General features: G+C 54.7%; 7 protein-coding genes across 7 annotated transcripts; 4 read left to right on the top strand and 3 right to left on the bottom strand.

Annotated features, from left to right (window-relative positions):
* Positions 1-158: 158 nt before the first annotated feature.
* Positions 159-1,351, top strand: MRS44_009086 (uncharacterized protein; the record flags this gene model as incomplete). The annotated part of the gene is made up of 4 exons (XM_046276406.2): positions 159-161; positions 219-295; positions 480-675; positions 869-1,351. The coding sequence occupies 4 exons, from the start codon at positions 159-161 to the stop codon at positions 1,349-1,351; spliced, it is 759 nt and encodes a 252-aa protein (XP_046132550.2).
* A 359-nt stretch (positions 1,352-1,710) lies between these two features.
* On the bottom strand, positions 1,711-2,556 carry MRS44_009085 (uncharacterized protein; the record flags this gene model as incomplete). The annotated part of the gene is made up of 3 exons (XM_046281238.2): positions 1,711-2,020; positions 2,094-2,198; positions 2,264-2,556. 3 exons carry the CDS (start codon positions 2,554-2,556, stop codon positions 1,711-1,713), a joined length of 708 nt encoding a protein of 235 aa, XP_046132549.2.
* A 441-nt stretch (positions 2,557-2,997) lies between these two features.
* Positions 2,998-3,443, top strand: MRS44_009084 (uncharacterized protein; the record flags this gene model as incomplete). Its single annotated transcript, XM_065621167.1, has 3 exons — positions 2,998-3,226; positions 3,290-3,355; positions 3,418-3,443. 3 exons carry the CDS (start codon positions 2,998-3,000, stop codon positions 3,441-3,443), a joined length of 321 nt encoding a protein of 106 aa, XP_065477239.1.
* Positions 3,444-4,895: 1,452 nt separating this feature from the next.
* MRS44_009083 (uncharacterized protein) lies at positions 4,896-8,806 on the top strand (the record flags this gene model as incomplete). Its single annotated transcript, XM_046270967.2, has 3 exons — positions 4,896-4,955; positions 5,117-5,606; positions 5,667-8,806. 3 exons carry the CDS (start codon positions 4,896-4,898, stop codon positions 8,804-8,806), a joined length of 3,690 nt encoding a protein of 1,229 aa, XP_046132547.2.
* A 1,078-nt stretch (positions 8,807-9,884) lies between these two features.
* Positions 9,885-12,858, bottom strand: MRS44_009082 (uncharacterized protein; the record flags this gene model as incomplete). The annotated part of the gene is made up of 3 exons (XM_046269772.2): positions 9,885-10,001; positions 10,055-12,527; positions 12,590-12,858. 3 exons carry the CDS (start codon positions 12,856-12,858, stop codon positions 9,885-9,887), a joined length of 2,859 nt encoding a protein of 952 aa, XP_046132546.1.
* Positions 12,859-13,629: 771 nt separating this feature from the next.
* On the top strand, positions 13,630-14,523 carry MRS44_009081 (uncharacterized protein; the record flags this gene model as incomplete). The annotated part of the gene is made up of 2 exons (XM_046276405.2): positions 13,630-14,029; positions 14,081-14,523. The coding sequence occupies 2 exons, from the start codon at positions 13,630-13,632 to the stop codon at positions 14,521-14,523; spliced, it is 843 nt and encodes a 280-aa protein (XP_046132545.2).
* Positions 14,524-17,794: 3,271 nt separating this feature from the next.
* On the bottom strand, positions 17,795-20,287 carry MRS44_009080 (uncharacterized protein; the record flags this gene model as incomplete). Its single annotated transcript, XM_046278584.2, has 3 exons — positions 17,795-19,749; positions 19,864-20,050; positions 20,243-20,287. The coding sequence occupies 3 exons, from the start codon at positions 20,285-20,287 to the stop codon at positions 17,795-17,797; spliced, it is 2,187 nt and encodes a 728-aa protein (XP_046132544.1).
* Positions 20,288-25,696: the final 5,409 nt, after the last annotated feature.

The following is a 25,696-nucleotide window of genomic DNA, read 5'->3' as shown; positions in this document are numbered from 1 at the left end:
CCAGGCATAGAGACTGGATCTCTTTCCTGTTCCTCATGAACTGAACCACCATCTGTTGGCCTGTTTCCGGCTACATCCTAGACCCTCATCTCGACGAGCCTGTCAACCGGAGCTCCGAAAAGTCGTCAGAGCTGGTCTTGCGATAGATGACAGAAACCATGGTACGTTCCTCTCAACACCGCGCAATCTTTGCAGCTCGGTTCTAACTCCCCAACTAGACGTCGTCTGCTTCCACAGCCACTCCCACCAAGCATGCCTTTGACAGGCGTGTCGAGGACGTCAAGTCACCCAAGAGGTACGAAGCATCACTCTGGTCCCCTCCCCATCACGGTAAAATGATGAACTATATCAATGGGAATCTCTCCTAGCATATACTGCGGAAAAACGATATATATCTTCTTCTTGTCTGACATTACCTCATCACATTGCACTTCATGCTGGCCTGTAATCATGTCATCAGACGCTAACAAGCCACGCAGTGACATCAACGCCCTGATTCTGGATTACCTTACTATGGAAGGGTATCCTAACGCTGCGGCAAACTTTTCCAAAGAAGCAAATCTCCAGCCTCACCAGGATGGCGCCTCCATCATTGCGAGACAAGAGATCCAGAATTGCATCCACGGCGGCAACATTCAAACTGCCATCGAGACTCTGAATGACTTTGATCCTGAGGTATGCTCATCCCGAATTTGATTCCCACACACCTATCCTACATGATTAGAACACGAGTTTTACATGCACCACTCATAGAGCCTTCGGGCCTTTGATGAGGAACAACCACTTTACTATGATTGCCTTTGCTTCTCCTTGTTAAACACAACTGCCTTTCACGCTTGCATTGTTTGAGTACTGACTTGGCATAAAGATTCTTGATGAAGACAAGGCGCTGCATTTTGCTTTGCTGCGATTACAATTAGTCGAACTCATTCGCACATGCAATGCTTCGGGTGGTGACATCCAGCCGGCGTTGAAATTTGCGACGGAGCAATTGGGCCCAAGGGCACCCACAAACCCCAAGTTCCTGGAAGATTTGGAGAGAACAATGGCGCTGCTCCTGTTCCCATCGGAGTCCTTGGAACCGCAGCTCGCAGACCTCTTGAAACCAGGTTTACGTCGAGAAGTGGCCGACAACGTCAACCGGGCTATCCTGGAACGACAGTCGCAGAGGCGGGAAGCCGCTATCCGTCAGCTCGTGAGGATGCGAGTCTGGGCTGAAAACACTGCCCGTGACAAGCGAAAGAATCTCCCCGATCGTCTCGACATCGGCTTGAACGGGGAAGAGCCTGACAGCCCAAGCAGGCAAATCCTGCAGAGCGAGAATGACCATGAGCCCATGATTACGACATGAATGATGCCAGGCCAGGCACTTTGGGAAAGGAGTTTAGCGTGTCGATTAGGTAGCGGATTGTTGCACTTTGACTTTTGAGCTTGGCGTTTGAGCAGAGTCCTGACCGGAAGGACAAGGAGATGAGACATCTCCACGGCGTTATGAATTCCTGGGGCGATACCACTAAATGATACCGCACAAGCAGTTCACTTGCTTGAACTAAATGCATCCACAAGATGTTCCATTTGAAACTTGATACTGCTGTCGTGACACCATTTCACCAGTGAATGAGTAACCAAAACCAAGTATCTTTCAGTTCTTAAACAGTACCAGAGCCTTTAAAGAGTATTTACAACGTGATGCCGGGCCACACTGGCCATCTATTTCGTCCGGATGTGCTTGAGCTTTCCGGCGGAGTACAGGAAGTTGTTGGCATACGCCTTGGGAGCGAACTTGCGCGAGTTGGGCTCCTGGACAAAGTACTCGTAGCCCTGCTTCTCGGCGAAGTGAATGGCATCCTCCTTGCTCTTGAAGTTGATGTGGGTGCCCTGCATGAAATCACCCGAAGACTGCCATCCCATCAGAGGGTTTTCCCATCGGTGGCCCTTGGGGAGGATGTCCCAGTCCATGCGCCAGCGCTGGCCACGCCACTCGCCGGACTGAGTCGCGGGCTTGGTCTCCTGGTAGATGCTGCAATTCTTGTCAGCCTCGGAAGGAGTTTATCGATGACAACTCGGATATGTTGCAGCAGGGTCAGACGAACCGGACTGTTCGGGCCTGGAGTTCCATGGGGGCACCCGAGATGGTAGCAGCAGGGAGGATCTCTTCGCTGCCCTCCTGCACCGACTTGGGAACGGGCGTGTAAGTGCTGGAAAACAGTCAGCACTTCTCTCCTGTCCTCCCATAAATCAATCGCGGTTCGGGGACTCGTACGAGGTGGCCTTGTCAGCCTGGATGTCGTAGTCGGGCTCGTTGGTCGTGGGAGCCGGGACTGTGCCGGAGGCCTGGGTGACGGAGCTCTGGAATCGACGGGGGGCGGCGGAGAGGGCGACTCGGGGGCAATGGCGCCTCGCAGCAGCTGGGCCGCGCGCTGGGATCGGAGGGAGGCCATTTTGCGACGCGATGGCTTCAATTGACGACGTCGGCGGGCGTGGGTTTCTTGAGTGAATGATGGTGGGTTGCGGCGATATTCGAGGTTGAGCAAGCTGGAACAGCGGGTCTCTCATTGGCTGGGGCGGAGCGACGTTTTGCCGAGCGCTGCGGACGAGTGCTTTTCGGCAAGAACCTGAACCTGGCGGGACCAAACTATCTCGACAGAAATCCCACCTCTCACTCCCAGCCTTGCAATTGAGCGTCACCAAGACCCTCGACGGACCAACGCGGCAAATTGAACAATTCCCCGAGTCTCGCATCCCCCCGACAAACAGACATCATGAGCTTCGTCACCCGCCGAGCGCTCTCGACGCTCATCCCCCCAAGGTGAGCCCCTTCGGTTATGAGCGCAAGGTCCGCCGGTGCTCCGATTGCTTCCGTTGCTAACACCGGATGCCAAAAACAGGTCGCTTCTCCCAAGGTACGCACCACGATTAAACTCCTTCTCCCACGGATCTTCGAATTCGATTTTGCAGAGTAAATGATGGATGGGAAACGATGTCGGCTTTTTGGCGATGCGGCGCTGCGATCGAAACGCGAGAGTCAATGATGATGGGGAATTCGACGGGCTGACAGAATTCGATCAAACACAGGCCATTGGCGCCGCTCCTGATGCTATCCGCATGCAGCGTGTCGTCAGCTTCTACGAGAAGCTTCCCCGAGGTGCCGCTCCCGAGGTCAAGGCCAAGGGTCTCCTCGGCCGATACCAGGCCAAGTACTTTGGCAAGAACCCCAGTGGCAAGCGTACGGACATTCCCCCTTGAGAGCTCGGCTAGTACACTGTTGATGCTGACGATTGACTTGCAGCCATCATCCACGCCATTGTCTTCCTCGTTGCCATTGGCTATGCCCAGAACTACTACTTCCACCTGCGTATGTATCTCCTGCTTCAGAGCAAAGGGGGAGCTCTATTCACTGACCGGTTACACTTTTAGGCCACCACAAGAACAACGCCCACTAAATTATTGTGGGATTCAGATACCTTAGCGGGATTATTGTCTGAGAGGGAACGAAGGTCGTGTATATAAAGCTCCTTAACACCGCGGTCGAGCGCGCGCCTTGGCTTCCCTATGTATCTCTAACAAGCAAGTGATGTGACATTAGTCTGAAACTTTTTGGCCTCTGGCATGTGTCGTGATTGCACTCGTTTGAGTTCAAGCTTGGTGCTGTTGTGTATGAGTCGTGTTGATGTGGTTGGAAAGCGGATGCTGTTGACTGAGTTGTTTTCTCCTAGCACTCGAATCCGCAGCTTCAGAGCCACTGTGAGTTCAGTAAATGCTATCAATCTCAATTCAGTCTCGTCATTTCGAGTTAGTACCTTTCCTTTAATGTCTTGGGTTTTTATGCACCTCCGATGGTCGGCCGTCCTGGAAGATGTCATGCAGTTTGTGTTCGATCAGGAACTCCATCATTTGTCTACGGTGATGCTGGAAACTTGATGATATCAATTGACAGTAAAACTTATGTTTCCTCCCCTTACTTCCAATCAGGAATATCATGTCCTAGATTCCCTGCCAGTAGAGGTGGTACCCTACCTCGTGGGAGCTCAGATGATGGATAACAGCATTGGCGCGTTCTAGCGCAAGGCAGGTAGCCGCCGTTGGTTTGGAGCTTGTTGCTGTCACGTACCACCAAGAAAGACGCAGGCATGGAATGGACCAAGCTAGGCAAAAATGGGTTGACCAAGGCTCAGGTGGTGCTCTTCTTGCTTGATAGGAGCATCCATCGGAATAAATCTAAATCAGATCTCACCCTTATCGCTCGTTGATCACTTTTTACTAGCACCCGACCCCTGGTGACACGCCGACGCAGTCACTCGGTCAGTCCATGTGGACAGGCCTGGCCTGGCTGGCGGCTCGTGGCCTGAAAGGTGCTGGAGCCCCTAAAGTTGGGGCCTGGCAGCTGGCAGTTGGAACAGCCCTGCAGGGACGTCCCAGCCCAATTCGGCACTAGTCCCAATCCAGTGGCCATTTTCTCGTCGCCTGCAGTGCCTTCCACATCACCAACCGCAGTTACTCCGGGTACCTCGAAACCTCACCTTACACTTCAACTGACACACCTTACATTTTGGTGACTCTCCTCCTCACATCCTTCTCCCCCCTCCCCTCGCCTCTCGGATCGAGCACGAAATAACGGCCACATTGCGCCCGAACGACGATCGGCTTCGCTATCCGCTAATCCCCCTCCTCCCGACCCCCCGCCTCCAACTGTAGCCAGGTCGCTCTGTTACCTCCCACGCTCTCCCCGCCCCGCGGTTACTTGTCGCAGCCTCATCATCTTCGACTTCCCCCGGGACCCGACCGCAGCCTTTTGACACGCACTCTCGTAGAAACGCACCGAGACTAGGCGGCGAAACTCTGTCACGAGGGCTTCCTTCGCTTACCCCACGAACGGCGCATTTTCACGACGTATGATGGCAACAGAGGCTGCCGTTGACAAAGCTGCCGATGCCACTGCCTCTCAGTCTCAGCCTGTACGTTGCCATCGTCTAGCTCCCCAAAATAGTGATGAAACTTTGCTCCCGGGCCCTACCCTTGTGGCTCTCGCTGCCGCCCGCTTAGCATCGAACGCCGACAACCCTGGCCAAGCTGTTTTAGCTTGACATATGACTGACTTGTTATCCCGCTGATCTAGGCGCCCGACGCTCAACATGTCGACTCCGTCCGCTCGAATTTGAATGGCAGTGCCGGCAACGATGACATCGAGAACAAACACATCACGAGCGTTGAGGATCAGCTCAATTCCGCCGATGCTAGCGCCAGTGGAGGTTCCGATACAGAGGCATCAAAGGCCGATGGCGCCAAGAGCAAGGATGGCGACAAGGGACACGGCCGCACAGGCTCATCCGTCAAGAAACCAGCTACCTTCAAGGCCGTCTCCGTCAATAAGACCTTTCTCGCAGCAAAGGCGAACGCCAGCAGCGCCTCGGCAAAGACCGCCGACAAACCACCACCCAGCTCCAGCACTCCTCCCACCGGCTCCGCGACCTTGTCTTCCTCGAGACCTCGACTCATAGCAAAGACTGGCAGCAGCACTCGCGACTCCTCCCCTCGGTTTTCTGGCGCAAATGGAGGCAAGCCGGGTGGTGCGCCTGATGCGAGCGCAGTTTGGAACAAGAACCGACGTACGTGTGCCGCCTCGTCGATCCGGATCCATCTTCGAGCTCACTAACTGATAATCTTAGCCGCCCCTACTCCCGAGCCTAAAAAGCTCACGGATGAGGAACTGAAAAAGTATGGAATTCACATGGCTAGTCGTTTGAACGAGGATGATGCCCAGGGACAGAACAAGTGGGCCGATATCGACGACGACGACGATGACTGGGCTCCTGAAGCTATTACGTGGGGAGACGGTACAAAGACGACTCTCCCTCATCCAGACGAACACCCGCCTCCGAGCTCCGACAATGGTTCAGTCGCATCCAAGGGTAAGGGCCTTGATAAACCCAGGTCTCCTGCTCCGCCCGTTTCTATCAGCTCGCCTCTGGCGAAATCGAGCAATCTGGCGCAGGGCAAGGGTTTGGTTTTGAAGAGTGGCTCCCAGGACAAGCCAAGTCTCGTCGCCAAACCTCCAGCACCTCCAGCTCCCATCAAGTCCCCTTGGGCTACTCTACCTCCAGTGGAAAGGGCATCCCCTATTGCGGAACAGGCGCAGCTTGCTCGGCCAGGGCATCCATCGCACTTCAAGGGCATGACTCCGCCTCCACCCAAGGAGATTGCAGCCGACGACTTTAACCGCTCTGCTTGGAGAGATGGCTCATCACACGGTAATAGGGAACTCTACAACTCCCATTCTGGGCGATACGAGCCAGTACTAGACAACCGTCGTGGTTCGTTCAGAATGGATCAGCACCCAAAGCATCCTTCCTTGCTGCAGCGGCCACCCCCATCCGACTATCCGGCAGAACCATCCGGTGCATTCCAAACCAACAGGGTTTCACAGGATGCGCCTTTCGGCAGGCGGCGGGGATCGTCCAACGTCAGCGGTGGAAGCGGTTCCTTCATGCAGCGCATGAACAAGGGAAATGAAGGCTCTATGCCACCCCCCGAGCTTCTCGGCACTCGAAGGACGTCGTTCGCGGGCTCTGTCGACAGTCCCGTCTCGCCAAATCTTTCGGTATCAGCGCATGGCCCATCTCGAGGACCACATCAGCAAGGCTGGATTCCACGCGCTTCACCTCGCGCTGCCTTTGCAGCACCTCACCAAGCTGGCCCTCCACCGGAGCCAGTCGCTGGACCACCTCCACCACTTCAGCCAGTAGTTGATGAGGTCGAGTATCAAAAGAAGCTCATGCGGGAACGTGTTGAATTGGCTAGGAAACGGCGTCAAGAAGAGGAAGCCCGCGAAGAAGCTGAACGGAGGGAGCGCATCCAGAAGAAGCTTGATGCAATGGGACCTGCCCCTGAGAAGAAGACGGACAAGAAGGAGACGCCGCCAAAGTCAGAGGATGCATCGCACCCTACCCATATTCAACAGCGCGAATCGAATGCGTCAGCGAGTGAATCCCCTGTACAATCCCAACACGAGGCCGATAAGTCGGCAGCCGCTCCACCAGCCCGACATCTCGCACCAGAGCCAGATGCCAAGGCAGGACCTCCTAACTCGGCCCATGCCTCGGCACCGGCCGCTAGACGTGTATCTCATAGCCAGGAAGCCAAGCCTGCCGATCTCTGGGGAGCAGCTGCAGCCACCCGACAGGAACGGGTCGTCTCAACCTGGGGTGCGGGATCTCAGCCACCATCTCGAAATGTCTGGGGCTCCCCTAATAATGACCGGGGTCTCGGCAATGGCACCTTCAATACCGATCTGGGACGCCTACCTGCCGATAACCGTGCTGGCTCTCAAGGAGGTAAAGGACCTTCTCCCATCGCTCCTCCGAGCATTGCGCGACAGCCTTCTCAAGGGCGATCTCACCCTCCAGCGCCTATTGGATCTGTGCCTCCACGATATGGCCCCCCTGGCGCGCACGCTGCACCTGCCTCGGATGTTACTAGCAAATGGGTTGCTGCAGTCAGTGAGAACGACAAGAAGATGAGCGCTGCGCGACTGGCCCAGAGAACGGAACATGAACGCCAACTTGCCGAGCGTGGTTTGACCATCGAGGATGCTCAACCTACCATCAAGGAGACATGGCGTCAAGTTCATGCTCCTGGTGACGGTACTCGACGACCAGTCGGGCCACATGGACAGGCTGAACCCCAGCACCCAGCTGGCCCTTGGAGGGCGCCTGGAGAGGAGATGAAGGCTGCGCCATCAAGGGAGGACCCTCTCCCGCCTGCCAATGCTGGAGTGATTGGAGCTGGTGGCAATTCGATCCTGCCCCCGACGGGCAAAGGAGCAGCATCACAAGCGCGTACATCACGATTCTTCCCTATGAAGGATGCTCGTGACTCGAGCCAGGCTGAACCATCAAGAACCAAGTCACCCACTCCGCCACCACCCACAATGGAGGGACATCCTGCCTACGAAGGAGACGTAATGCGACCTCACGTTTCTCTCCCTAAGCCCCATCCTGTTGTGAAGCTACCTCCGGCCATGGCGCCATCTCACGCACCTCCAGTCCGCCCGCAGTTCGGTTGGGCTAACCCGCCACCGTTCAAGGATCCCACCCGACCTCCCTTGAGCCCCCATCGGGCCCCTCTTACAGCCGGCGAGGCAACGCAGGAGGTGTGGCAGAACCGCATCAACAGTCTGCTCAACGGCGCAAAGTCCCCACCCCAGAGATCAATTGGCGTGGATCCGGCTAGTAAGAGTGCTTTGGACTATGTTACCCATTCTGACTCTGCTACTGTGTCTCTCCCTGGGGTCAGCGCTCCGCCACAGACGGGCAGAGGCCGTTCATCACCATTCACCAAGCCCATGGCCGAGGAATGCTTTGAGGAACAGGAGATGGGCTCCCTACCTCAGATCAGGCTGCCACACAAGGCGCCCGAGGCGGCATGGCAACCAGCCCTGGCTCAGAACAAGCCCTTGCCCAAGAAATTTGCTGTTCATTCAGCGGTAATGGAGCCTTACTACTTCCCCGCCGACGTGGTTGGCGGCGGCAATGCCATGAAGATTCACTTCCCTGGCATGACTGAGCCCAAAATCGTCACTATCCCCTTCTCTGCCACCCGAGGTGGTCGAGGCTCTCACAGACAGTCTGGCCCTAGACATCGGGGCTCTGGCCACGAACGACGAGGAGGCAAGCGAGACGTGTCAAGCTCGCGTGGCGAACACCCTACATCCTCTGGCCGAGGAGGCCGCGGCGGATACCGCAGTCGAGGATCTGATAACTGGAGCCGAGGCTCTGGCACCCCTGCTTCATTGTCTGCTTCGGGTTGAGCCGACAATGACAGACAATAGCAGAAGGGACTTGCGTGGATATTGAGACGCTGTGCACGATATGAAACTTGAGCGATTCTACTACATAATACTAGCTGAGCATCCTGTGCCTTTTTTCCCCTTAACCGACCGATGCGCAAGCCTCTTTCTCATACCTTGTCCCTTGCCAACAACAACAACCATGTTGAAGCTCATCAGGGCTCACACAGTCACACAGGCGGGTTTACTGGCTGATGTGGGCACCTCATACTACGAGCTTTCTGGCAACATGCATATTCTGTTTTTCTGTTTCCGCTTCTTTTCTTCTGTATCAACCCCCAACCTCGCCCCCGTCCACCATCGCAACATGTCATGGTGAAAAGGGAGGGGCGCTTGCTGATAACAACAAAAAAAACGAGCTCATGTAACCAGCTGCCAACAAGACACACTTTGCAAAAAGGAGCTTGATATTTGGCTCGAGTTTGCGATCATGGACCTGTTTGTCTTGTTTTTTCTTCTTCTTCTTTTTAGTTGTTCTCTCTCTCTCTATTTCTTGTATGAAGGTGCTGGATCAAGACGGGCTGGAAAAACTAGGAACCAGTCGGTTTATTCGGGGGGACGGACTGGAGTGGAAGGGCCATGATGATGGGAATGGATGGATGAGGGCTTCTTATGCGCCGATCAAATAACGAGTGCGTATGAGGCTGTCAAGAAGATGAATGATCAATCATACAATTTTCGCGTTATGAGGCTGTTTTGTATGTGATGATATCCAACGTTGTAATGCCATGATGCATCAACGGAACCATGAGGAAGCACTCAAGATGCATAAAATCCGTCTTGACTCGTAACATTACTTCAACTATTCACCATATCCCTTGGCTCCTCGTATCAACATCCAAGTACATCTTCCCCTTGTGAAGAATCCCGTCCCTCTATGACCCTGCCATCCATCCGTGACATCGTCGCTCATAAGTCAAGCCACCCGCAGACCGGGTATGTGATATCTACCAACTCCAAAACGCCCTTCTCCCAAGGCGTGAGATCATGACATGCATATGTACCCATCCTCTTCATTCTTCTCCATCTATCGACAAGTCTAGAACTCCTCAACAGCACAGTTGGGGTGGAGAACATAGATGACCTGGGCGGCTGACGCAGAGCTTGCCTCGCCGTCTGTGAGACCCTCGCCACGAAGAGCCATGAGAATGTTTTCCTGTGACCCGTTAGTTTCTTGCAGTGCAATGTGGCATGGATGGTTGCGCTTACCTTGACCATCTTCTTGAGAACCATGTTTGCCAGGGCCTTCTCGCGGTGGTAGTCTTCCTCACCCTCGAGCTCACTCTCCTTCTGCTCAAGATACCAATTCACCAACTCCTCGCCATTCACGCCCTCGCCAGTGCCACTCTCGTCGTCGTTGACTCGCTGGACAAACATGTTGACCATCTTGATGTAGTTGTCGTAGGTGATGGTGAGCTTCCGCTTCTCTGGCACGGCGCTGCTACGTTCAGGCTCATGTTCCTCCTCCACCATTGGTGCATCACCCTCCTGGTCACGGCCAGAGGCAGCATCAACAGCCCGAAGAAGCGTCTCACTGTCTTCCTGGGGCTCCTCATCGTACATTTCGACATCGTCGTGCTCAACCGAGATGATACTCTGTCGGAGGAGGTTGTATGCCTCAACGACCATGTCGGGGCTGATTTCCTCCACACAGTTCACCTTGGCAATGGCCTCGGAGAGACGGATCATACTCTCCAGCTGACGAACGGTGATACGGTAAGAGTTCTTGCCGACACCACCTTGAGCGTCATCTGCTCGGAGATCCTTGTACTTCTCGACCAACACATCCTTGGCCTCGTCGGTAAACTCGGGGCGGAAGGTCTTGGAGAAGCGGATGTATCGCTGGAGCTGTTCAGTGCTGAACTCGGGCTCGACAGCTTCGTCACGGAGTTGGTGGATGGCGACAATGTGCTCTGCGAGATGACGGTCGACCTGTTCGTTACATTCATCGAGGACGACAAAGAACAGATCAAAACGGGACATGATGGGTGCCGACATGTTGATATTGGAGCGGAGAGTTGTCTTTCGGTTGTAGCGACCACCAACAGGGTTAGCAGCTGCGAGGATACTCGTTCGGGCGTTGAGAGTGGCTTGGATACCGGCCTTGGCGATAGAGATAGTCTGCTGTTCCATGGCTTCGTGAATGGCAACCTGGTCCACAATGTCCATCTTGTCAAACTCGTCAATGGCGCAGATACCGTTATCCGCCAACATCAGAGCTCCAGCCTCGATGGTGAACTCGCCCGTCTCCTCATCCTTGACCACTGCTGCTGTGAGACCGGCAGCAGACGAGGCCTTTCCACTGGTGTAGACAGCTCGAGGTGCAAACGAACAGACGTACTTGAGGAACTGGGACTTGGAAGTTGAAGGGTCGCCAACAATGCAGATGTTGATGTCACCTCGAAGCTGCATACCCTCGGGTGTAGTCTTGCTAACACCAGACATAAGCTGGAGCAGCAGACCCTTCTTGACAACCTCGTGTCCATAGACCATGGGTGCAATGGACTGGACGAGGCGGGAGTAGATGTGATCACCGTGCACCATGGCTCGCAGATCTTCAATCTCGGAGGGATTCATGGACGCCAACACAGCAGCCTGGGCATCCTCAACACTCTGTTCTCCCTCGTTCGCATTATTTTGGGTCAGGGCGTTGACAACATCGGCAACACCGCTGGCGGCAGATTGACCAGTAGAAGAGTTATCCGGGTTTACCATGCAGGCAAGGAAGGCTAGACGGTATGTCAGATCGCGCACACCAAGGGCCTTGAGGCCACTGATTCCACTTCCACCAGCATCGGCGCCTCTTGGGGCATTGCGATCATCACGGACGGCGGTTGGTCGCAGACCAGGAAGACCAAGCTGGCTGACATCGGGGACAACGATCAGGGCACCAGTGAAGATGCACTTCTCTCCAGCCTTGGCGCGGTCGACAATCTCTCCACGAAGAATGACATCCATGGTTCGAGGCATACTGCCGGTAGGAATCTCGGAACTGTTCTCTTGGATTCGGACCTTTTGCCAATCTACAAAGGTGCTGCGCCGAATGTCAAGCTGCCAGGCCACGCGGTTTTGACAGGTGGTATTGGGACATTGTGTAGGCTCCGTGTATCGGAATGTCTGTTCGACATTTGGTACCACTGTGCGACAGGCTTCGCAGACGAATGTGGCCAGAGACAACTCGGGACGGACCTCTGATGTTCGCGTAACGGTACCAGAGATAGAGAGGAGCTGGCCAATGTTGGCGGCTCGAAGAGCACGCACCCTTGACACCAATGGGAGGTTGTAGAAGGCGATAGAGAAGAGCTTGTCGGTCTGTTGGTGTTCATTCTTGCGATGGGACGACTCAGACTGGCTGGCAGAGCCAAGATGGCTGGCGGCCGAAGTGGTGAGATTGCTCGAAGCGGTGGGCTGGCGGTGCTCGCGGAAGTATATGGGCTCGTGCTTGGCGATCATGTTGTGCAAGGCGGCAGTGAGGAAGGGAAGGAATCGATAGTACTGGCGCATAACACCATCGGCCAAGGAACCATTCTCCCAAGCAGCGAGGTGCTTATAGTCGACATAGAAAGTGGATAGCGAGTATGTGCGCATACCCTTGATCTGGGCGACGTAGTACTTGTCTGTGGTAACAGCACTTGGAGTAGGGGCGCTGGGGGTGGGAGCGCTCAGAGGGCCCTCGGCGAAGCTGTTGATAGCGAAATTAGACACTGCTTCAAATGTGAGGGGATGCCAGCCAGGGTTGCTCACTTCTCGATGAAGGACTCGAAGTGTTCCTGAACCAGCAGGCCAATTCGATCCTCCACGCGTGAGATCTCGGCGGTATTAGGGATTCGGGAGCTCCGCGGGACTTGATCATCAGCGAAGCCATCTTCACTGGGCGCTCCCAAATTCTCCGAGGGCGGGCCTCGCGGTCGAGATGCAGAGGACGAGGGGAAGCCAAAGTTTCGCCGGGGAGTTGCGGCGGCCCTCGAAGGGGCGTCGGACATCATGAATCCGGCATCGCTGGGGGTAGCCATGGCGGCGGTTGGTGATGGGAATTGACTGCGATGAGGGCTTGACTTGGTGGATGTTGATATCGAGGGGATGAGGTTTTGGTTGCCAGGGGAAGGCACGGACATGGGTTATGCATGTGGGGGAGGAGAGGCAGGCGCTACAGAGAAGGAGCGACGCGTTTTGACGCGTCGCGGGGCTATTGGGCTTGACGCGGGTTTAATTGATTGCAGCCACCTTTCTCCAAGAGCCAATGCGAGCCGCCAAAAAGGAAAAAATAAAATAAAAGATCGGATGGATGAAGGAAAAAGCCTTCCGAAGCCGGATGCTATGGTAGATGCCCTCTTTCCGGCATTGGCCAAGTCAACTATAAGAATTGGTGTTATACAGCGCCGAGTTCATTAATCATGCTAAATATCGCTGTCCTTCGCTCTCACGCCGGGTGCCTCTCAAGTCGAGCAGGCATATGCAAGCTGACCAAACCGCATCAGCTCTTACAAAGCAGAGCCTCATCATCATCGAGCAACATTCCCATTGCAACAAGAGTGAGTTTCCACAAAAACTCTGACGTTACGAGCCTGTAGATTTATGCTAAATAAATCTCAACATCCAATCGCTAATTCCCTCATCAGCCATCTACCCTACACAACGTGATTGAATCTCCCCACCACCCCTCATCTATAAACAACACCTGCGCCCGCCGCCGGACAAATCCACCATCATATCATCATCAACTCTCATACGCAGGTCCAGCCAAGGTCTCAGCCTCAGCTGCAAGCACAATTCAATCAAGAGCCATGTCTTCAGCAAACCTCGTCGAGTCGGCCAAGAAGCAGGCCGCCTATCAGGCCGTCAATGACCACCTCCTCCCCGAGTACAAGTTTGTCGGCATCGGCTCCGGCAGCACCGTCGTCTACGTCGTCGAGGCCATTGTCAGCAAGGGACCCGAGTTTTACGGTGGCATGACCTTTATTCCTACCGGAAGCCAGTCCAAGGGTCTCATCCGCACTGCTGGTCTGAAGCTGGCCAACCTTGACGAGAGACCTACCGTCGATGGCGTTCCTGTCGCCCTCGACGTTGCCTTTGACGGCGCTGACGAGGTCGATGAAGACCTCAACCTTATCAAGGGTGGCGGTGCTTGTCTGTTCCAGGAGAAGCTCGTTGCCATTGCGGCCAAGAAGTTCATCGCTGTGGCTGGTACGCATTTGCTGAGTACGTCATGCCTGTAAGAGAAACTGACATCGATAGACTACCGAAAGCAGTCTCCCCGACTGTGCACCACATGGAAGACCATCCCCATCGAGGTCCTCCCTATGGCTGCCCCTGATGTCCTGACCCGTCTTCGGGCTATGGGCTCCCCCAACCCTGTCGTCCGCTCAGGTCTCCCCAGCAAGGCTGGCGAGTGCGTCACTGACAACGGCATGTGGCTGATTGACGCTCCCTTCCCTCCCCTGCTCCTGGCCAAGGATATCACCTCCGAGGTCGACGGCCAAGGAAAGGACGGCGCCTGGGAGATCAACGCCCTTGCCCAGGAGCTTGTCCGGTTGCCCGGCATCGTCGAGATTGGTCTCTTCCATGGCTTCAACGGCGACGAGGCCGTCAAGCTGGGCAAGCAGCTGCAAGCACAGAAGCCTGTCGCCGCCTACTTTGGTCTGGCCAATGGTGAGGTGCAGGTGCAGAATGCGGCTTAAATCAAGACAAGGGGAAAAGTGTTGGGTTTATCTCTTGTTTTAATGGTAGTGAATACAATGCTGTAGATTAGTCGTTGTTTTGGCACTGGCAGAAAACGACACGCAGCCTCATGTGAGCCCAATACTCGCTTTTGCAGTTGTACCGTCAAGGTAGAACGTTCCATTGGCTCTTCAGTTCACTCTATGCCGCCTAGTCTACATCTAGGGCTCGCTGTTGTGATTGATATACACTGTACATGATCTAGAGGAAGATGGCGCTCTACCACACCTTGATTCGTGCTCTTGTCCAGCAGTGTCAAAACCCAGTTAGTGTGAGGCAGCACAATCTCCTACGGCAGAACGATAATAACCTCGTGCAAATCATCCTGAGATCACGACACTGTCAGTGACCAACCATCAGACTTACCTTTGGAAAGTTGCCTGGCAGAGGACTGGGAGTTCAGCCTGATGAATTTTGACTTCAAAGAGGGAAAACGGTGTAATCGGTGTTAATGCTCAGAATTCTCAAGAGTCCACTCCGAGCTTCATCGCAAGGCACTCTTGATTCCGGATTGCTGCCCCTTGAACTTATCAAGCACAGTTCAAACTCGAGGATTGACGATGGTCCCCTCTATTATAATCAACAAATTTCTTACCAATGGCGATACGATTCTCGAGCTTCCATGGGTCATACATTGCTATCATGCAAGTCGAGCTCAGCATGGCTTGGATAACTCCTGACATTTGAAATCGGTAGGGGAAGAATTAAGGGTTATAGTGATGAGGTTCATGGTGTGATACAGGGTTTTGCTGAAAAAGCGTTGCCTTCCTTGGTATAGAGGTATTCCAATCTTGTTTATTGCAAAAAACCCGGCATAATCTTAATGGTAGTCCGGGGGTTTATCACTTGCTTGGATGGTTAATGGCTTGGATACTCAAGTTTATCACTGGCATGGATCAGAGTCGCTATCACGGGCATCTCGACCAGGTAAGATAGAGTCTAAATAAAATCAAGTCCTGACTAGGGGTCTAGTCAACAAAATGGGAGTAGTATAAACCGGGTGAAGTTGTCATCTACCTGCGTGAATTCACATGTCGATACAGGTTTAGCGACTTTGTACTGATCGAGGTGCAATGGGGCTTCAATCCACAAGAATCGCCAGTCCCTATTGTAAAGTGCACATTGATTTCGCTTTGATTAATTATTGCTTCTTGCTAATCAGAACCCCCTGCCATTAGACTCCCCATCCCATGCTCTATTCGACTATTCGCCTTAGCAATGATCAGATTACGGAATAGACACAGAATACTAAACTTCACAATTCCAAATGAGATCTAGCACAAGCGATAACTAAATGCACAGAACCCATGATCAATACTTGATACAATGCAATTGTTGTGGGTGTCCTTGCTTGGCTGTTGCTTGCAAGTCACGTGAGACCCCTGAGAGCCACCACCTAGACCCCAATCTCGTAAACAATTTTCCAAAGCAGCAAACAATCAACAGACCATACCACAAGCAGACAACTCTCTCCCTTTTCCATCCCTCCATTTCAACCCAAGAAAACAAAACAAGATACTCCACTCCAAATACAACACCGTGTGACACGCCCCTCCATCTTTTTCACCGCCCACGCGCAATCTCACCACATGCCTCGCCCGCCCATCCCACGCGGCCGCCCCCCTCCTCCCCAGAAAACTTACATCAAGCCAGCAAGGGCCGTGCTCAACTTCTGCCCGCCCGTCACCCGTCGCAATCAAACCTTCCATTCTTTGTTCTCCCAGTGTCTGTCTGCTACGAAGCCAACATATCATCTTACGCCCCGAAGCTCCCGTGACAACATCTCCGAATGGAATGCACCCGTCATTCCGCCTTCCACTCACCATGAGACCCTCAATCAAAACACTAGTGTGATGGACGTGACGGTTGCTCCAGAGATTATTATTACCCAGTACCTGGTAATCTATCGTAGAATGGTGCCCATTCCTCCCAAATTCCGCGTGTTTTCCCGTTTCCCATTGATGCAAAAAGCCCCTGCCCGTCTACGTGCCCAAGACCAATCCATGAAAGACCAAGTAAAGAGACAATGCGAAAACATGAGGCGAAGGTAGGAATGAATGCACACAAAGGGTATAATGCCTATTGATGAAGATCCTCCAGAACAAACATGAAATCCCAGCAACTAGGGGCGAACACACATATCCTGTCTGAACCCATTCCTTCATGACAACCACTGTTCGACATTCCAATCATATCCGTAATACCGACCATCCTATCCTGTCCTAACCCATCCCATCTATCTCGTAGCCTTCCATACGAGTACATGAACAAACCATCTATGTTACTAGATCCCAGGGACATACATACCCAGTCCCGAATAAGGAAATTGAATCAGGAATACAAGAGCAAAAACGGTCGAAATCTATAATACCGGACCGTAGTACATGACCGAAATGGCATCATTAATTCGCAAAACATAATATGAAAGGGGAAAGATGCAGCCTCGAATCCTTGTCGAGGTGCATAATGACTTGAGCATGACGACTCTGATCCAAAGGATGGATCCGTGCGAGGACGCCTAGAAGCGCCGTGCAGAAGAAGCTCAGAAGAGAAGCCCGGGCGTGGTGGTGTGGCCGAGCCAAGAAGTCCACAGCTGATCCCTGTTTGTGCTTGACGGATCTACCCGCCAAGACGTGGTTGGACTGGTTCCATTTCTTCCTTGCCGCAGCCGCCGCTAGGCTTGATAGTGACAAGGAAGGTTGAATAGTCCTGGCCATAGCGCCGGCTCATGAAGGGTGGTTGACATGGTGAGCCGCTGCGACCCCATGACCACTTCCAGCACACGCTAGAGAAGTGGACGGAGCCCGAGACTTGCGACACCCCCCGAGAGACAAAGTGTTGACGTCGTCTTGGTCGTCGTAGGCAGCTTCAGGCCAGCCGCCAAGGGGGGACGGCGCGTATCGTGCGTCCCCCAGGTATCACAGCCACCACCTGCACGACCAATGGCGCCATCACTCCCCACCTTCAAGAGGCTGAAGGCGGCATATCAAGGCCACTGTTGAGCTGAGAGGGCTGCCTCCCACCCGAGATGGTGTCCTGGCAAGGCCCTTGATTGGTGTGCACCACGACACCTGACTCGCCCCCGCGACCCTCCTCTCCAATGTTCACGAGGCTGTCCAATACGGCCTCCAGACACGGTGAATCAAGGTCTGAAGGTAGGAACACGAGCTGAAGAGGCTGGGCCTGAGTGGTCATCCGATAATGACGGGGGGACAAGGCCTTGTAGCCTGTTCATGCCCTGGGTGCCGGCTCGCCGTATCCTCCTGAGCTGTAGACTGGCTGGGCCGTCTGCGATGTCAGGCTGGGGTAGCTCTCGGGATATGTTGCGGGCGTAGGGTCCCATCTTGGGGGCGTCGCAGCAGGCGGGTGGTGGCTAATCGGCGTGTGTAATCCTGTCGCCCCGTATCCTCCACTTCGGCTGTCGTAAGTCGAAACCGCCGGCAGGGGCGTGGTGGTGATGCGCAGGGGCGGCTGCGGCTGCTGTGGGCTGGAGTTGCGTAGGCCAGGGCTAAGGGTTCGAGAGGCGGTTGTCGAGTATCCTGGTGCTGCGGCATATGGGGTCCAGCTTGGCTGAGAACCCGATAGCGACCGGGGAGAGGGAATTGAGTCGTGATGCTGGGGAAGGGAGTATTGCTGGTGAGGGTCGGTGTGTGAAGCCATGCCCGGTCCAGGAGGCGTGGGCAGCGGAGCGTACGGAGCACTCGGTTGGTTCATGACGTTGGCCGGCGGGAGTGTGCTGCTGGGGCTCGCGCTGTACTTGCCGATGATCTTCTTGAGAGCTGACTCGAGAATCTTCCACGGGAACACCTTGACGTCCTTCTCGATGTTGCGAGGCTTGGGGTTAGGAAATGCCATGATAATCTTGAAGAACTCCTCGCTCTCTGCCTTGGCCTTGGATACTGTCTGAGGATGGAAGCCCTCAAGGTTGCGTCGGATCCGGTTCTTCTCCTCGACGCTGAAACGGTTTGGTGCGGCCACCAGTTGCTCGAGAAGATAGATAGTGTCGACCGAAGTGACGTAGCACTCGTTCTTCTCAGCCCACCAGATGCATGAAATGCAGACACTGTTTGGGGGTCGGTCTTGGACACCCACGGGCTGAAAGGTTGCGTTGAGGGTCGATCCTCTCTGTGTCTTACGGAAGAGGACGATGCGTCGACGGTTCTCCCACTCCTCCTGTGTCCAGTTCTCCGCCATGGTCTCCAACTTTCCCGCAATCTTGAGCACCGCCTTGCTCGAGTAAAGAGAGATGGGATGGTAGCTCGAGTTGCTTCCAGCACTGTTGGCGATGGTGCTTGTTCGAATCAACTGCGGTGTGCCAGACTGAGATGAGGATGGTATCGGCAGTGGCGTCAAGTTTGGGCGTCCCGCCATTGTCGGGTCCAAGCCTGCCGCTGAGTTTCTCCCCGTGCTCCCCAGGGTGCTCGGGTATGGGCTCCATCCCGCCGTCGCCGCCGGACGCCGGTGGTAGTGAGGGTCGGTGAAGCTCGTGCTCCTGTATGTGCTAAGCATATCGTTATTTCCTTGCGCAAATGTGTTGCCATACTGTCCCTGTTGAGCTGGATACTCGTAGGTATTTGTAGGAGGCTCCGATGGCAGCTGAGGCTCGCCAGCCTTGGGCGAGGTACTCGGCTGATCTACTGCAGGGGCAGGTGCCGCGTCCTCATGCTTGGGTATCTTAGTTGACCGCGTGATGTCATCTCCCGACCCTTCAAAATACTGAAAAGTGCCTACAACGGTCCGCGAGATCTCTTCTCCCGAAGGCCCTTCGAGAAGGAGTGACAGCGGCACGTTGCTGTTGGCGCAGCCTGTGACCAAAAACTGCGGTGCTTCTCCACTGCAGGTATAAAGAAATCCAGAGCTGTCTTGCACATCTCTGGACACATCTTGCGCTGTGCACTTCTCTGATCCGAACAGGAGAAACCATATTGGCATCGGCGATGAGAGCGAGAATAGATCGTACTGCGAGGACAGCTTTATAAAGATCTTGGTTCCTACCATACCTGTCGTAGGCTGGCATGACAGCACTGTAGGGCCTGCAGGCATATACTGAGGAACAGCGGCATTGTTGGACGCAAAGTTTTGCTGGTTCAGCTGGGCAAACTTTTCAGTCTGTTGCTGTGTAGGGAACGACTGCGCGGAGTACTGCTCATAGCTGGCATCCTGATATCGAGTTGCATCGTAACCGGCTGTCATGTATTAGCAAACTGCTCGAATACTAGCTTCTATCCCCTAGTGTCTTCAAGCTGCCGCCTGAAGCACTCATGACTTGCGTCACTCGGAACTAAGACCAGTCTACTCACCATGCATCGAGGGCAGCTGTGCCTTGGTGTAGGTCGCCATCTCCAAGAGCCTAGGAGGGGAGTCCCCTCTTGGGTCTCCCCCGTTCGCTGCTCGAGCAGCTTCTTCGTAACGAAGCGTGAGCGTGTCAGGCGACTCGAGCCTGTCGTCCACTCCAACAATTATTGGCTTTTGGGGATGGTAGTCAGGCTAGGTAGGGGTTCTCTGTCAGTGTTTGAAGCCCCGAAACACTATGGAGGGGAGATGTCTAAAGACAGATGATGAGGGAGGGAGACAGAAGGAGAGACTCTATGCAGCCTTGTGGGCGGCGTCGAAGAACAAAAGAGGGATTCGTCCGTCGTGTCACGGGAGGGTTGGAACAAGGTCTAGGTTTCGACTCACCTCGAAAAGCTTGTAGGGCGGACACTGGAACTTGACAGCAGACATTCAAGCTGTCGAAAAGGGGAACTGATGGGAAATGGGTTGTTGAGGGAGGAGAGTTGGAGAATGCAGACCACTTGTCTTGGACGCAGAAGGTGGTTGTGGTCGTGGTTTAAACAGGTCTCGTCGAGGTCTTATCCGGCGGGGCCAGTCAGCCAAGACAAGATCGCTGTGCAAGTCTTGCTTCTCGGAGATTTGATCTAGCACAGGGCATACACCAACGTGCAGGATGATGTCTTCCTGATGCTTGGTATCCCCAGTCAGTCTCTCCCTTGAATTGCTTCTGCGTCTTGGAGGTGGCGTTTTGAAACAGCCGAGTGTATGGAGGGCTCCTTACTGGTGAGATGCGTAGAGGTTGGAGGGGCAATTCGTAGTTCCGATCCAGACCAGAGACACTGGCATTCCAAGAAGGGAGAGGTCGGTTGCCCTTTGGAGAAGGAGTTCCGTTTCGCCGACCCAAGATTGCTGTTCGAGCTGGGGAAGGGGACTCCTTGACGCGGCGAGTTCGGCTCAATAGTGCTCAGGCATGCGCGGCCCCATTGGCTAGAACACGTCGACGAGGAATAATAAACAGAAAGGAATCCAGATGGGGGCGGGCAGGATTGCTTGTTCAAGATAGCCGTGTGATGATACGAAGGGAACGGGAGCCTAGGAAGAATCTGTCAGATTATCACCCTCGCCTGCGGTCCAAGAGGCCAGGATGGCCACCATGATTCGCCACATCAGATTCCTTACCTTCAAGGCAACAGATGCTCGATATCGCCAGTAGGTACTCCTGTACCTTGCAGGATTAGACTCCAATATGCGATTCGCGGGTGCAAGCTGAGACCAAGGGTCGAGCGAGCGGATGCCGCCAAAGTAGTCAAAGCTGCTATTCAACTGCAAGGGCCCACGGACCTATTCACCGTCAGCTCAAGTTCGTCGATATGCGCTACAAAGACGCCGGGACTAGAGAAGTTCGTGTCAAGCCGCAGATGGAACTTGACTCGAATTGCAGACTGGGGCGTGGGAAGACAAACAGTAGCGGGTAGATGGTTCAGTGCGGGTAACCGAAGTGATCCAGACTGGCAAGATTTAGGAAAGTCAGAGTCTCGCACGGGAGGATTTCTGGGGGTGTCGAAGGCAGATGAGGGATGAGAAACATGAGGGAGCATTTCTTTTTGAGGTTGGGACGGCGTATGCAAGATATTCTGCCCTGCGTCAAAGAGGAGATGGTGGTGATTCAGATTTGCTCCCAACCGAACGAAGGGCGGGGAGGCAAGGACAAGAGAAGCCAAACCAGACCAGTAGGTAGACGGGACTTGTGGACCCGATCTATCTAATCCATCCCTCCCTTGGAGGAAGCCAATGAAGATGAAGAGTGGTGTATGGCAGGTGGGAAAGGGACGGGGAAGCAACGAGAGGGAGAGGGAGGGCCGTCTGGTTGCTTTTGGTCTTTGACAATGTCGAGTTGCCGGGACCCTTGCCCTCTGAGCCCACCCCCACTCGTCTATCTCAAAAGTAGGCCGGAGCCGACGAGGGCAGCACTGTACAGTACGTTACATACAGGACCCATCCACGGCAGTCATGGCATCGGGCTTAACAGACGGGCCAGGCCATGGTCAGGGTCAGTGTTGTGACATCTGGGGGGGACTAGGTCGACCACCTTGGCCGTTGAATGCCAGATCCCCAAGTGTCTCAGAGCTGGATGCAAGGGTGATGGCAGACTCAATCAAGGGTGGGGAGAGGGAGACATCATGAGCTCGGGAAATGGTGGAGAAGATGGAGCTGAGCGGCTTCTAGGCAGTCGAGAGAGGGAAGTGCCTCACGAAGCGTGACCCTGCTCAAGAGACGACTGGCTCTGCCAAGGGCATCATCATGTGTTACCCCAGCGAGATCCTGCTGCTTCACAGCCCACAAGCCGTCCCGAGGTCTCCAAGGATCTCGGTGGTCATGGCACGCCATGTTGGAGCAGCCGGCAACCAGGACGCAGCAGCGCAAGCCCATAGAAGCGCGTGCGCGAGCACACACACGCGCACACCCCTTTCTAAATGCTGTGGACCATGCGTGATCACTAATGGAGAACGATGATCGGGAACAAGCAGACGGCAGGACAGGCCATGGAAGCAGGGAGAAGAGGCCGACTAGGCTCGAAACGGGTTTCCTCTCTTGACAGACAAGGGCCGGCTCAACTCGAGCGCAACTAAAAAAGAAACGAGATGGACTTGAGAGCCAAAGCAAAAAGGAACGGTTTGTGAACGTGCCTGAACGATGCGAATGTGTGCGTAATGTGCATGTAGGTAGTCGATCGGACGGCCTAGGGGTGTGGCTATAGCTGGTCAGCCATGATTGGTAGGATGGCAAGCCGGGGATCGATAGTGGTGTGCAGGGGTGTCGGTAGTGGGCATGGCGCACGGCGCGGGCGGCATCAGCTGGATGTCAAGGGCGAGCCCAGAGCGTCCTTGGGCGCTGAAGAGCGCTATGCAGGCCCAAGTTCAGTAGAGCAGAGCGGTGGGACCCGATGCTTTGAGGGAGGGTTGAAGGGTTGTGAAGACCCCGGCGAGGGCGCGGTCCTAACCGTACTGGACCCGTTCCCGTCTTCCGCCTTCCCGTCTCCATTTTGTTTTCCCTTTATGAACTCCCGAGCGTCTTGTTTGACGGTACGTATCCCTGAAGCTCACTAAGCTTGCTGGGATCGTGACACCGGTTGATGGATGGGCTTGGGGTTGATTATGGAGGACAGCACCCAAACAGAAGCCAACTCACCTTTCTCTTCAGTCAAGCCTGCCAGGGCTCTCTAAAAGCACTGGATGCTTCGGGTTTCGAAAACAACGTCGGGTGAGGGCTTGCGGTCGAGTTCGCAGGTGGCCCGTCAAATCTAGCTTCGGGTGCTACTGTCTGTCGATCAGTCGCTGGGGGGAACAGATCAAAAAGACCACCACACCCACTGGGTGACTGGCAAACCGTGTTCGCGTCAAGGGTCCAACTTTGTCCACCACCACCTCAGTCGCTGCGCCGAAATGATGATGCAGCACCAGCCAGAAAGGAGGCGGGCTATCGTCAGCACCGCTGGGACAGCCTGGCGCTTGCCTGCTCGGAGGACTGGGGTTCCGTGGTGCTTAGCAAGGATCAAGCTTGCCCGTCTGTTGTCGGCCAGTGGTTATGGGCAGGGTGATCGATGATCGTTTTGCCGGCACTCTTCTGAGTCAAATCTGTCAACTCCATTCCGATCAGCCTCCCATTGCTTTTGGGGCACCTGCAAGTAACCTCTCGGTCAACCATCCCTCCCTTGTTTGAAGCCCTTCCTCCCGCGCTTGCGCTCAATCCACATCCTCCCGTGTCCCCATACGCCTCTAGCAGCAGCCAACAGATGCAATCCCCTCTGTCCCGTCTGCAGCTCGAGCGGGAGCAGGACCAAGATGGTGCCCCCAGCCATCATCCGCCAAACGGGGAAAGGGACAAGAAAAGTCGAGAAGAAAAAGAAAGCAAGAAAATAGGAGACAGCTAGCTCGCAGAGGGCAGTCGTATGTAGAAAGCGGTTTAACATTGGCGTCACCACTGGTCGGGTGGCCCCCATTGGGCTTGGGATTGGATACCAGCGCCGCAGGGGGACTGCTCGACTAGTCGACCAAAAAGTCCCAGATTGGCTCCTCGCGCTCACTAGACTGGCCGACAAGGGTGGGACGCCATTGCCGCGGATTTGCCCGGAGCCTTCCAAGATGGTCGTCTTGGCTCTCAGGCGAGCTTGGGATGATAATAATAAAGGGGGCCGGGAAATGATGAGAGGCCGTGAAGCTGAGCTGAAGAGCGGGGAAAAGAAACGAGGAAACAAAACAACAACAACAATGTCAGGGTGGGTCATGGGGAGACGAGAATTCCAAGGAAATCAAGAATCTGAACAAGAGAGCGTTTTGATTGAAGGAGCCGTTCGTACCTTGCCCGTTGAAGCCCAGCGTTTGTTTCGAGATAGCGATAGTCGTGGCGCCGATTCCCTAGACAAACCTGTCAGTAATGGACCCGACTCACGCGAGCCATCGTGTGTGTCTCACTCGTCCCAACTCAGATCCTTCTTGCATTTAAACCTCCCTCTATCCGTAGCTTGGCACCTTTTGCCGCTTTGGCACCCGCAAAAGAAACGTCGGGTCGTTGGAAGCGAGCTCCAAGTGTGGTCTCACTCAGCTAGTCGTCCCGCACGTGTTCCTCGATACGAGTCTTAATATCGTGTGTCTTCAGTTGTCGACCAAGTTGATTCAAGGCAATCGGGAAGTAGGCAGAGCGGCATCTCGATGTGGGGAATGCCGGTTGGTCTTATACAGCCTGACCTTCCAATTGCCAGAGAGAGATGAGCTTGTGGCTCCATCAAACGCAATCTTTCCCATCTCTAGCATCCGCGGCGTCATTGGTTGTGCTTGTCGTCCTGGTGCGCCATGAGGCCTGGCCACGGGCATCTCGTACAGACCAGGTATTCCACAGGCCAGTCATCAGCGCGTCGGGAACTCGGGGTGACTTGCGAGCCCTCGGCCGTCACTCATGTCGCCCAATTGAGCAAGCGACGCGGCTCGATCTGAATGTGTGGAGTGTCCAGTTTACTACTCAAATTACATGGTGCGTCCATCGCCGGGGGGTGGCGTGGGATGACAACTCCAGGATTCGGTTCAACAAGGCCTCTGAGAGCACGCCACCTCGGCTCTTGAGGGGCTCCCAAACGGGCGGCATGGAAATGAGGAGGACATTGTACTGCATCTCAATCCCATCCCTCCCGGCGCGATCAGATATCAAGTATCCTCAGGCCAGAGAGAGCGCTGAGCCGAGCTCAATTTGGACTTCCAGGGTGAGGGGCGGGTGTGCGATCTGCGCAGGGGACCAGGGTTAATCTCTGACCAGGGGTGCAACAGCAGCTAGAGTGATCGCCAATGCCTGCAGCGCCTAGCTTGGCCGAGCTTGCTCAGAGGCCGCCACCAGCTTGCTGGGAGACGGGGCTGTCAGGTCCTGCGGTATGGCCATTGGGATGCTAGTGAGGGCCATGGCACGCGGGCCGCTCGCAAGGGAGCCGCCCTACAGCATAGAGTTTGGTGAACACGAACTAGATGCTCGCTCGGCGAGAACAACAACGCGGTTCGAGTGTCGTCACAATCCTTTACTGGGTAGGAGTTGATTAGTGTCCGGCGCCCCTGTGAAGTCTCCACACTTGGAGACCGAATCCCTTCGGCCGTCAATCCATCCACGGCTTTTCGCGACCATGATGCTCGAGGGTGAGGCGACAGTTGCCGAGGGCATGTTTTTCTATCACCATTGCCAACCGCCCCTTGCACGGAGACTCCAGTTGGCCACAGCAGAATGGGAAGGACGATGATGACGAGCTGAGAATGCCTGATCTCCAAGCATCAGATCTGGGTTCTGATCAGATGAAGCGGTTACCCGACCCCAGCGAAGCGA

The sequence above is a fragment of the Fusarium solani genome (assembly GCF_023522795.1).
Source record: "Fusarium solani strain SB1 chromosome Unknown bctg00000005, whole genome shotgun sequence".
Taxonomy (NCBI): domain Eukaryota; kingdom Fungi; phylum Ascomycota; class Sordariomycetes; order Hypocreales; family Nectriaceae; genus Fusarium; species Fusarium solani.
Note: the sequence above shows the minus strand (reverse complement) of the source record. Positions and strands in the feature narration are given on the sequence as shown.